Raw genomic sequence first — 12,881 nt, 5'->3', positions numbered from 1 at the left:
AGTTGACTTCAAAGGACTTCTAATCTAAACTCATTCTTTGTCCGTTCCTCTTATTGTGTTGTGAACTTTTTGATGTTTGCTCTTGTGTGATAGGGATTCCATCTTGAGATAGTAAAGAGGACCATTGTCATGAGTAGCCAAGTTAAGAGACACAAGCCAAATGGAGATCCTATGAGCTTGAATCTAAATTGTTTGATTGCTTGATTGTTTGCTAAGTCCAAAGGAAAGGAGCATCTTGAATCATCTCTATGATTTCAAGAAAAGAAACTCCAAGGGTTTTATCTTCTGTCTTATCTTTGTATGCTTTAGGACTAGCCCTTCTCTTTTCTCCTCACTCTAACCCAAGCCAAAAATCTTTTGTGCAAACTTTGACACTATTTTCAAACTAGAAACCTAGGCTTATGCCTTTGACTTTTCAAAATCTTTTCATCAATACTCATTGTGTATAAACCTTAATTCAACTTTGACTTCCTTTTGTAAATACCTCTAACTTGTAAATACAACCCATTTCAAGTTTTTTTTGTGGTTCCAATGGCCACCTTTCGTTAAAACTTTTCATAAACATTAGTCATAGGTTTGGGTTATCATAGTGGTTGATGTAAATCTCACCTCATCCTTAGTGATTGGACTATAAGTCTTCCATACTTATTATAGGGTTAACCCCTCACTAGTATGTTGAAGCTCTCCTCACATGGTGGATTATTGGTTTAGGTTGAGTTTTCTCCCTTTGATAACAAAAGACCTTAAGGCTTTTGATCAAATCAACTCACCAATCTTTGTGATTTTTACTCCGAACTACGAGGTTTTGATCCTATCTTTGTGATGGTACGTAGGCAACGGGTTCATCCATCCAGACAACAAAATTGTAAATATAATATATTCTCTTCTCATCCCCCAAATCTTTTGCACATATTTTCACAAATACCAACCTACAACATACATTTGCAAAAAGAGGTTCCCTTAGAGTACTAAGGATGTTTTGGGTGCGTAAAACCTTCTCATTTCATAACCAACCCCCTTACCCAGATCTCTGACATTTTTATTAGTTTTTGATTTGATAAAACTTCTTACTTGGTTTTTGTTCGCTTTTTAACCTTTCCTTTGGATAAATAAAAGTGTGGTGGCGACTCGAATTGTATGTTTACTTTTGGTTTAGTCAATAAACCTAAAGGTAACGAAATCCCCGCTACACTAGGTTCATGGTGCATTACTTGGAAGATTGATATGTGTTGTACTTAATCTGCTTTTGTCTATGTTGATGCAGGTGTGGGCATGTTATGGTGCCAGTCTTAATGGTTTGGATGTGGTTCTGCAGCATGTTCCAATTGGCATGAACCTGGCAAGTAAAGCAATGTTGTAAATTTATGTGTGTGTAGTTACTTGATGTCAGATCTACCTTGCACTTGGATAGTGGTTAAGTGAGGGTTCTTAGACTTGCAATGGTCATGTCATGAAGCCATGTTTGGTTGAAAGGAGACTCATGCTAGGGTAATGATAGGTTTCTTCCTCCATGAAGCATATGGCATACTTTTATTTTATAATCAAAGGAAATGTGCTAATTTGATTCTATTTGAAGTTCATGACAACATGTTAGTTTGTATGGTTATGATATTGATTGGTTTTGTACGCTTGGTGTGGACATGAACATGGTTGGTCAAGGGTAACTTGCAAATGAAGAAATCATGATGGAACCAAGCAAACATGAATAATTGAATGTTGGATTAGAGTTTAATATGGGAATTTAAGTTTTTTGGGGACTTTGTTTGACTTTGGTCAAAGTTGACCAAAAAGTCATTTTTTGACCAAAGTCAACATTTGGTCAACCTTTCCAAATTTGTAATTTTTCATATTTTCGACATTTTATGACTATGTAATGAATGAACTTGATATTAAAAATGGATTGAAAGTAGTTTTCAAATTAGTTTTTTTTTTTTTTGTACATGTATGCTTGAATTTGAATTGAAATGGACATGACTTGTAAATGGAATAGTTTATGGACAAGGCTTTTGGTTTGATGAACAAGTCTAAAGTTTGAATGAACCACTAACCAATGAATCAATAGACACCACCACCACTTGGATTGTAATACAATCGACTTTTAGTGGTTTAGATAGGCGATGCTATGAATGCACCAACAATTCATGGGCCAAAATAACAAGGCATGGAGACTGAGATGGATTGGATTCAAGACCAATGACCAGATGAAAACCAACCAAGAGTGTACCATGTACTTGAAATAATCAGGTGAAATGACATAGGTGGAGCAAAGCATGGAAGCTAAGGGACCATAGGCTTGAGCCAATACAAAAGGTTATGGGGGATAAGGATCAAGCAAAGATAACAACATTCAATGGGTGAAAAGTGGATGCAATTAGGGTTTTGGATGTTACCAGATGGAAAGTCCAGCCACAAAGTCCATCAAGACCAATCCCTTGCTTGATTAGGGTTTCCATGAGGCCTACCCCTCAAGCAAGTCCTTTGAATCAAAGCAGATATTCCACAAACAAGTTCTCCAATATATGAGCCCTCATTAGGGATTTGATGACCAAGATAAGACCCATAGAAGCTCCATGGGTCCATCATCATATCATCAAGAATTAGGGTTTTGAAGACCCCTGAAGACTGCTTAGATGGCACCTTGTTGAATTCATACCTCCATCATCAAGCAATTAGGGTCCTCCATCATCAAGCAATTAGGGTTCACATCCTATATCTTTGATGAAAGTCCAAGTCACACTTTTAAAGTTATTCCATATGCAAACCCTAGCTCCACAAGCCAAGAGTTTTGAATCTATAGTGATCCACTATGGATGAATGATGCATATGAATAAATTGTTAATGTATGCAACTGATCCCCAAATCAAATGGTTGGATGGAAAGACAAAAAAATGGAGGGAAAATTTTGGGGTACAATAGTATCCCAACGGTTTTTGAGTTTGTATAGTTTTCATTAGTAGTATAGATAGTATAGTGTGATATTGGATGGATTATATGAGAGGAATAACTAATTTTTAAAAACCAAGTTTGTCTGTTCGCGCTTAGCTCGCCCTGATGTATGATGAAAAATCTCTCATTTTCCATCCACTTTCACCAATTTTGGTCTTTGTGTTTCGTATTTAGCTAGTTTTAATTTAATTTTGTTAGGTTGATAGAATAAATTTTGTGTTTTTTCTCAAGTTTTATTTTTTCCTAGCTTGAGGATGCATTGTGTGATTGTTCAATTTTGATTGTTTCAACAAAGAAATGTTATGGAAGTTTAAACAATTTAAAAAAAATTGCATTGTCGAGGTTTGTGTTTATTATTTTTCTAGAACTTAAAATACGTATGAACCTTTGGCTTTGTATAACTTACATGTCATTTATTCTTTTGCAATTTTTGTTCAATTTTGAATCACTTTATTCATAAACAATGTGATGAACTTTTCCATTGTTTACTAAATTTCATGGAGACCAACATTCTTGCTTAACTCGTTTGAATTATGTTTAATCTTTCATTTGTGTTAATTTGTATGATAACACTAAAATGATCAAGAAATTGTGTTGGTTTTAAGCACAACCACCTGACCAAATAGTCAATCTACCTTGTGAGTGAGCGAACATTTGTTCACCCCTTTGAGCATTATGTTAGAATCCATGTTGTTGTCGAGCTCATTTTTGTATGGATTATAATATTTTTCTTAAACCATAACCATGATTTATGGTTGAATTTTCACCATTGTCTTAAACTTTGGAAGCATTGACATTACATGATTGCTTGTATTTAAGTTAGGGAGAAAAAAAGTTGGTTGCTAAGAGGTTGAGAAAAATAAAAAGATTGAAAAAGAAAGAAAGAAATGAAAAAGGAAAAAAAAGGAAAAAGACTTGAAAAAGAAAAAAAAAATAGAATAGCATTGTGCTAATAAGTTGTGTGGATTGTTGTAGAAATTTGGAAAAGAGAAAAGGATGAAGGAAATGTGTGAATGCTTGAGAAAATGAGAAGTGATCATTCTCATTGGATTAGGAAAAGTTTTTGTTTCATTTACCTTGAGAAAAACAATTATTTGTTACTCAAGCCACATTACATTCCGTTAAATCCCTTGTGATTTTTGCTTTTATACTTTCAATATGAGTTTTTTAGATCAATGCATAATTTGAATTTATGTTAGCAAGATTGTTGTGTGTGAGTTTGTCCCTCATATTTTCTTTTCATCTCTTGAAGAAGTTGTGTGTTAGGTGTGATTCATTCTTGAACATGTATTGCTTTTGGGTGTTAGACATGTGTTTTGTACTTAGAATTTGTTTCATAGTCATTGTGTCGTTGTAGTTTAGTGGTAAGCATTTCCTTGCGTGTACTTTTGATATTTGTACCATTCATTTATTTTCCATTTGTAAAGACTTGTTGAGATAATTGCTTTTGTTTCTTTTAGTTGATTGATTCTTGTTTGAGGACAAACAAATCTAAGATGGAGAGAGTTTGATGAGTGCTAAATCGTTGATATTTGAGTGTGAAATAATTAGAACTCATCGAATTAATTAATTTTTTTCATTAATAATCCTCAAATTTGTGTACATTGTGTATAATTTACGTATTAGTGTAAATATTACGTTATTATGTAATTATCATTGAGTTTGATTATTTTTATCTCATTTTTATAGATATTCAAGCAATGATATTTATTCATTTTAATATAGAGCATTGCATAATCTTTCCAACACTTCTGACCGTGCGAAAATCGAAGTTACAGTTCTCAAGTTATGGCAAAAATAAGATTCTGATTTTTCGCATTGCAGCAGAGCGCGCTTAGCGGGATCTGCTACGGCTAAGCGCGATTTCACTTTCCAGCACATTATATTTTCACGTTTTTTTCATTTCTAGTGTCATGGTTTGGGTATTTTTTTCTCCCACTCCATCACCAATATTTTTTTGAGTAGATAGGCTTAGAATCAACATTAGAGGTTGCATTTTGATGATCCGGAGCTGAATTTGCATCAATCGACATTGACAAACCAAGAGATTCCTCTTCATATTTATTCTTCTCTTTGTACCCTTTATTGTTGGGGTTTTGTATGTAAATTTACCTTGATTATATGTATATTTATTTATCATGACGTTGTATACGATCTCTTAATGGGTTTGGATTGCTATAGACAGATACGGTTTGAACTCAATCTAAGACGAACATCTATTATATTCTAAACTCTAGACATGAATTTAGATCTAATATTCACATTCGATATCGTATTTTAATGCTTCGTATTGTTTGATAGGTTGAGAGATTGTCGATTAGATAATACGGTAGAACTCTTGTCGGTGTTGCAGACATGAACACTGATGTGAGTGATGCATGATGATATTGATGAGTGATTTAGGTTGTGTACAACTGATCGATAGGTTTAAGTATTTGATGGGTGGATGAAATTCAATTCCTGACGAGTTCTCTCGACTTCAAAGAATGCATTTATTTTTGTTCATATGTATTTCTTTTTGCATTTTACTTTCAAACCATTCAAATCCAATCTTAGAGACGTTGAAAGGAATTCTATCCCTCGCACCGATCCCTATGGAGATGATAAAACCCGAAATTCTTCCAATTTTTGCTTGTCGTTTTACCGCAACAACAGGAGTCGGCCAGTTAAAAGACGGGTCAACTTCTTGGTGGGAGTTTTCTAGAGATGGAAAATGGGCATGCCCGCCCTGTTTAGGCCCGTCCAACAAAAGCCTGCAAAAAAGGGGTGAGGCGGGGTGGGCATCGTTGATGGTGCAAGCCTAAAACATTAGTCTGCCCCGCAAAAAAAAATAAGGGTGAGATGGGGAGGGCCCACATGCACTGCATCTTTGAAGCCTAAAAAATATATAAAAAAATTATGCTAACGTGCCCTCAAGAGCTTGCAAAAAAATAGAGCGGAGATATAGAGGATCCAGGCCTAAAATCTTGGTCCTCACAACGAAAAAGTGTTGGAAAAATGGGCATTGTCCGACAGGGCGAGTCTGTTTTACCACCCCTAGAGTTGTCAAATCTACATGCCTCGCTAAAAAAGAGGTTATCCCTAATACCTCCATATCAAACCAATGATACTGATCAACATCGGTAGGAAGCTCAAGACCGTGTTCTCACCTCTTAATAATTTCTTTCTTATTGTCACATACAAAAAATTACAACCATAAGTTCTAGAGCATCTCCGAAATTCAAGGTACTACTTAACTTTGCTATTGCTATGTTCACTGGCATTAAAAGTCCTAATGGCCTTAATTTACGGCAAAGCTCTCAAATCACCATAATACTCTTCTATTATCTCCGGGTTTACCATAAATATTTTAGAGAAGACTAATCAACGTTCCAAAATAAGGGGAAGTTTAAAAGGCAGAATCAACGGTGGAGATAGACCTCGAGATCACAATGGTACTCAAGTGCACTTAAGTGCCCTAAACTAAAGCGCCTCTCCCTACCCAAGAGGCGGGAAGTCATATGTAAAGATAATAGTGCGAAACATTTTAACGAAAAGACTAACATTTAATGCGCATATTCTCGAGGCCACCTACTCACGCTCATCAGACTTTCCCACTTTGTCTTTTGTAAACCTAAGGTTAGTCTGGGAAGAACATGAAGAAATCAAAGGGCGGCTAGACAATATAAATTTCTGATTGACTAAATATTAACAAGGACTTTGAAGGGCAAGTATTTTGGAGGGACTACAAACTCAAAAAGAAGAAGGCCCAATATGTAGTATCCATTCAGAGGATAAATTAACATATGGGACCTCATCAAAAACCAGACACTTGACCCTAATTACTGGTGCATTGTCCGTCGTTGGATCAAAATGGATGACTCATCGCGTCTCACGTTGGATTAAACGGGAGCAGTTTTAACCGTCTACCATATATAACTCCAACAACGGACCATTTTATATATGATCTCACTCTTACTCGCAAGATCACTTGTTTTTCATTGACTTGAATGTCAGAATACTAATCTTGAAGATTCACCCCGCTCCGTCGTACCCGAAGTTCTCTCTGCCACATGGAAAAAGCTTGCCCTAGGAGGCCTCATTCCCCTTACATATATCATTTCTGATTCCATGATAGAACGATAATAATAAAGATCAAGGAATGTATTTATGAGGATAGTTATTACATGTTTTATGGTCTTTGGTTGTTAGAGTAGTTTATTCATTTAATGCTGAGAGACAAATTTTGGCCCCCTCAGTTCATATTATTAACAAAGCACAGAATATGGAAGTTGGCCTTTAGATTTTGTTGGTTGTACTTTTGTAACATTGAAAGATTAATCAATATTAATAACTGTGGTCCTACAACAAACAACTGATCAAGGTAAACTGTGTGTGGAGGTGTAACAACTCTGATGTGTAGAAATTGGCACGACCCTTTGTTGCTGTTGCTGTCAAAGGTTGTGTGTGGAACTTATGTGAACTCAAGGCAGCTCGTTCTTCGAGGGGTTAATGGATCAACTCTCCATTTACAAGGTTTTTTTGTGTGGATATCAACCGTTGTAGACTTCGAGTTGATTGTTTTTAAAACAATTCGCAAATCTTCATTTATATTTATGGCTCATCTGATATACTTGCAATTTCATGGTTTTTACTTTCTGGTAGAGAATATGTGGAACTTTTGTTGCTGTTGTTTGATAATTATCTTATGGAAAGAGAACTATTTAGAGACCTAAAAATCGGTGTTAATTGAAAGAAAAAAAAGGTTCTCATATTTAACGGTCAAATTCTAGATTTCAATCAAAGGTTTTAAATAGATAAAGAATTATACTCTTTTGGTCAAGAAAAACATATTTTATTTAAACTCTGCTTAATTATTAAAAAATATTAATTATGTTAATTTTAATAATAAAATTATTATTATTTATTATAATATTTTATTAATTATAATTTAATAAATAATTGAATAAAGTGAAAGTAAATAAATAAGTATAAAAATACGTAAAAGATAATAAATATTGTATTGTTACTTGAATAATTTTTAAAAAAACGAAACAAAGTATAAATAAAACACTTTTGAGACAAATGTAGTAATAATTAAATTATTTTTATATGTGTTATTAGAGAAATATCAAAATTGTTTTTGGTTTTAAATTTTTGTTTAGATGATCCTGTTGAGTCTTGACCAAAATGTATCTTTGAAACTTTAATGGCATTATGTATGTGCGCCTTTGCCAAACTATCTAGAAAAACTCTTCTAGAGACTCGTTCCCTTAATAGATATAAACCTAAAACTCCATTTATATAATGACACTTTAGACTTCTAAGTGTGAAAATGTTCCATATAACTAAGTCATACTTTCCAGCATCCTTTATGGGAAAGTAACAGAATTAGATTGAAATTTCTAAGCCCAGTAAAGTTACTAATTTGCTAGTCATGGTTGAATCATGTTTTATATAAACCCTTGCAACTAGAATTCATCATCAACAACTCAAAGGTACAAAACCACAAATTAATTAAAGATGCATCAAAAGCATATGTCTAGAGTTTTCATGCAAGGATTTATCTTCCTTGTGATTGCTTCATTGGCTTCAGGATCAGGAAGCAAGGCCAGTGCCAAAAGAAACATCTTGGTTGGAGACTCTGAAGGCTGGCGTGCTGGCACTAACTACACCCGATGGGCCATAAAAAATAGTCCATTCCGCTTAAATGACACATTAGGTATGTAACACCGACACTTCAGATCAAATGTATCAGGACACTGATTATATATGTTTCCGTGTCTATGTCAGTATAATGAATGATTAATTGATTTTGGTTTGTGAATACATGAATGCAGTGTTCAAGTTTCCTCCCCGGGGCAATTCGACCATTGTTCCGAGCGTTTACTTACTACCAAACATGTGGAGTTACATGACATGTGAGTTTAGAGGAGCAAAGTTGCTAGGGAATGCAGTTCAAGGTGTTGGAGAGGGCTTAAAGATTGAGCTGAACCAGTTGAAGCCTTACTATTTTGCCTCTAATGAAGGGAATGCCTATGATTGTATTGCTGGACTCACCAAGTTCATTGCTGTTCCATCTACACGTTCCTTTTAGTTTAGCCCAAGTTGTTTTTCATCCTCAAGTCATGGTCCAATTAGTCTTAAGTTATTTCCTTCAAACATAGTTGAATTCAAAATATACAAATAAAATGGATGGTCTCGTTGAGTTTCTCTTTCGTGTAATACTAAAAATATGAAACCTTGTTTTTTGAGTTGAATTGTGCTACCGAAATAAATATGATGTTGAACTTTTGTTTATTTTACTGTTTTTTTTTTGGCTGTTTGTGTTACTGTTTTAAGTTTTAAATAAAACTTGAGTGGGTGAGTATCATTTGTTTAGGGCCAGTCCAAATTGAGGAGGCTTACTTTGGAGGTTTCTTTCTACCATCCATTAGTTATACTTCACAACCCCATATTTTAATAATACCTATGTATATTTCTCTTATGAGAATTTAAGACAAAAATTCGGACAAAATATTCGGTAGTGCATTCTAAAACTTCGGTATGTTTTGGAACTTTTTTGGGTTTTTTGAAAACACAGGTAGTTTTGGGAGAAAAAAAATCGAAATTTAATTTTATCACATTTTTTAAAATATTTGATAAAAATTCATAATTTTTTAAAAATCTGATAAAACTTATAGTTTTTTAAAAAATCGGATAGTATATTTTAAAAAATCCGATAAATATTTAGAGTGTTTTGAACAATCTAATAGTGTATTTTGAAAAATCCAAGCAAACTCACAGACTTTTTAATAAGTCCGATAAAAAAACTCATTGTTTTTTTTGAAAAATCCAATAAACTCAAATATTTTGAAAAATTCGATAAATTTCAACTTTTTGAAAAATCAGATAAAAGCTCCCATTTTTTTAAAATTCTGATAGTATATTTGAAAATTTTGATAGTTCAGATTCGATAATTTTTAAAAAAAATCGATAAAAACTTATAGATTTCCTAAAATTTGATAAAATTCGTGAAATTCAACAAAAATCTAATAAAAATTCAAAAAAAAAACTTAAAAGTCTAGATAAAAGACACACGATTTTTTAAAAACCTAAAAAATCATTAAAAAAATGTTATAGTAAAAGCATAGGGGTTGTGGATGTACCAAGTAAAATTGGTGGTAAAAATATAAGGGGTGTGGGTGTACTAAGTAAAATCAAGGGTGGAAGAAAGCTCTTATTTTGTTGTTGACCCATATTTATTTTAATGAACTATTATTAGCACATCCTTTTCAAGAGCAACCTACCTTTCACTTCCACTTCCACACACCCACCCTCACATTATGAAAGACGAGACCATTATGTGTTTTAACCTTAAAATAAAAAATAAAAAATAAAAAAATATTAAAAAAACTCAATTTTTTTGGGGTCATTTTCCATCTAGAAAAGCTCAATTTTTTGCATCCGTATTTTTTTAACCACACATTTTTACGTATATTTAAGCTAAATATGCAGAAAACTTAGTGAATATATTCTTAGTTGCACCATGATAAAATATAATATTTTCTTCATAAACTTCTGCATATTCACAGGAAATATAAAAAAAAATTGCATCAGTGTTATACAAACTATATTTTACCAAATACATAGAAAACTTAATTACAGACAAAATATAAAACATACATGTTTCAAAACTATTTTGAAATTTAAATAATAACTTATGCATATTTTTCACATATTTACATGAAATATGAAAAAAAATCAGTGCATTTGTATTTTTTTAAAATATATGATTTTGCTACTTAATTATGTAAATATGTCGGAAAAATACAAATATATATATATATATATATATATATATATATATATATATATATATATATATATATATATATATATATATATATATATATATATATATATATATATATATATATATATATATATATATATATAAAGTACAATAATAATAACTCTACTAGCATGAGCTAGTAAAATTATAATTGATTCTCTTGTCAATTATGTATATACTTTTTCCTTGTAGTTTTCTTTTTATATAGTAGTGTTGATTTGTTTTACAGAAAGTTCTACAAAGGCAATTTAAAGTGATTGTGTTTGATTCGTATGATCTTTTAATTGTGATTAGTAATTAGGATTGATTGTCTAAATCTCGGTCCATAATACTCTTAATTAGTTATAAATTTATTCTCTATCATATCTCAATCAGATATCGCCTTGTGCTTGCCTTAGGTTGGCATGACCAACCTGGTCGGCATGACCAACCTGGCCCATCAGTTGTTTCAATTCGACTTTGTCCTTTTATCAATCGAGACGAGCTCTATTGAGTTCGGGTTGAATCCAGCTTGCTCGAGCTAACCGACCCAAAAAATCAGACATGTAGACATCCCTCATAGCATAAGTCGTGTAATGGAAAAATGATTTTTTAAGACCTACCAAGAAATGAGACATGTACATAGCCCCACAAGCATAATTGTGTTAGGAAGAAATTCTTTTCTAAGACCTATCAAGAAACTATACATGTATACAATCCCTCAAGTATGAGTTGCTCAAGGGTGAAATGCTTTCCCAAGACCGCGCGACGATTACCTTGTATGCCTCAACGAATGTTATTTTTTCAGACAAGCTTGTTATATTTTTCTAGATGTGGCCAGCCAATATCCGTTGGTCGCTCCATCTTGAGGGATTGTCTTGGAAATAGGAGAAACTCATGACTTATCCCTACTTCCTACAGCCCAATGAATGTAGTCTTAAATGCAATCGTCATTTTTTCTGCAATAGGCTTCAATGTTTTAAATTTTTCTCATTTTTTCACTCCATCTTTTACATTTTTAGAAAGCATTTTTGCGCCACTCTCCCATTTTTGTCTTGAATCCTTGAAAATCACTCACGACTAAGGTAGTTAAAATCGGATTGAACACTAAACTGATATAGATAGGGGCGGAAAGGGCCTTCGTTCATGAAGCCCGATAAATATTGCTTCAAGGGGCGTCATTGGTCTTTGTTCATAAAACCCAAAAAATATTGCCTCAGGGGGCAGAAATGGTCTTCGTTCATGAAGCCTAGCATACAAATATTTCCTTAGAGGGCGGTAATGGTCTTCGTTTATGAAGCCCAAAAAGAAAGAATGTTCATAAAAAAATTCATGTTAGGAACACATTGCCTGAGAAATTTCATTAGGTACATAATCATGAAGTTTATTAGATAATTACAAGTAATCAAATTAACAAACAATTCAACTGTAATAATATTTTAGATGTAGAGTATTTCAGGTTTTGGGCAAGAGTGATCCTTCCTAGCGCTACAACTTGTATGCCACGTGAGGGAGCTTCTGATATATGAAATATGCTCCCTTCTAGTTAGGTTGTAGTTTTCCCTTTTGTGTGGGTAGAACCACTTCTTTCAAGAACAAGTCGCCCTCTTGCATTTCTCTCGACTTAACTTTGGAGTTATATCTTATGGAGACCCTATGTTTGGTCGCGAATTCTCATACATGGGAGACTTTCCTGAATTCATTGATCAGGTCTGCCACACACTTCAAGCCTACTTTATTTTCTTCTTCATTAAATTGGGATTGTCGCTACGAGGGCATGTTGATCTCCACAACTAGCATGGCGTCTGCTCTGTAAACCATGGAAAATGGATTTTCCTTTGCGGTGGAATATAGAGTAGTGTGGTATGATCATAATATCTCAGGGATAAATTTTGCCCATAATCCCTTGGCATCATCATGCTTTTACTTGAACCTTTTAAGGATTACTTTGTTTGCTGATTCAGCCATTCCATTGGCTTACGGGTGCACGACGGTACAAACTCTGTATGTTCCTCTAAGTCTCTACAAAATTCGGTGACCATGGCACTGGTAAACTGATCTCATTGTCAGAGAAGATAACTTTGGGGAGTTCTTGTCTGCATATAATTTTCTTCCAATAGAAATGGTGAACTCTCTCGGCTAT

At 33.6% G+C, this 12,881-nt stretch overlaps 1 protein-coding gene across 1 annotated transcript; it reads left to right on the top strand.

Annotated features, from left to right (window-relative positions):
* Positions 1 to 8,297: 8,297 nt before the first annotated feature.
* LOC127088183 (uncharacterized) lies at positions 8,298 to 9,225 on the top strand. Its single transcript, XM_051029102.1, has 2 exons — positions 8,298 to 8,647; positions 8,766 to 9,225. The coding sequence occupies exons 1-2, from the start codon at positions 8,449 to 8,451 to the stop codon at positions 9,020 to 9,022; spliced, it is 456 nt and encodes a 151-aa protein (XP_050885059.1). The 5' UTR covers positions 8,298 to 8,448; the 3' UTR covers positions 9,023 to 9,225.
* Positions 9,226 to 12,881: the final 3,656 nt, after the last annotated feature.

The sequence above is a fragment of the Lathyrus oleraceus genome, chromosome 5 (assembly GCF_024323335.1).
Source record: "Lathyrus oleraceus cultivar Zhongwan6 chromosome 5, CAAS_Psat_ZW6_1.0, whole genome shotgun sequence".
Taxonomy (NCBI): domain Eukaryota; kingdom Viridiplantae; phylum Streptophyta; class Magnoliopsida; order Fabales; family Fabaceae; genus Lathyrus; species Lathyrus oleraceus.
Note: the sequence above shows the minus strand (reverse complement) of the source record. Positions and strands in the feature narration are given on the sequence as shown.

Bases quoted from the DNA above. Each gene is read 5' to 3' on its own strand.
- LOC127088183 (XM_051029102.1), top strand. From the start codon at position 8,449: ATGCATCAAAAGCATATGTCTAGAGTTTTCATGCAAGGATTTATCTTC. The intron at 8,648-8,765 runs GTATGTAACACC...ACATGAATGCAG, and splicing joins CCGCTTAAATGACACATTAG to TGTTCAAGTTTCCTCCCCGG.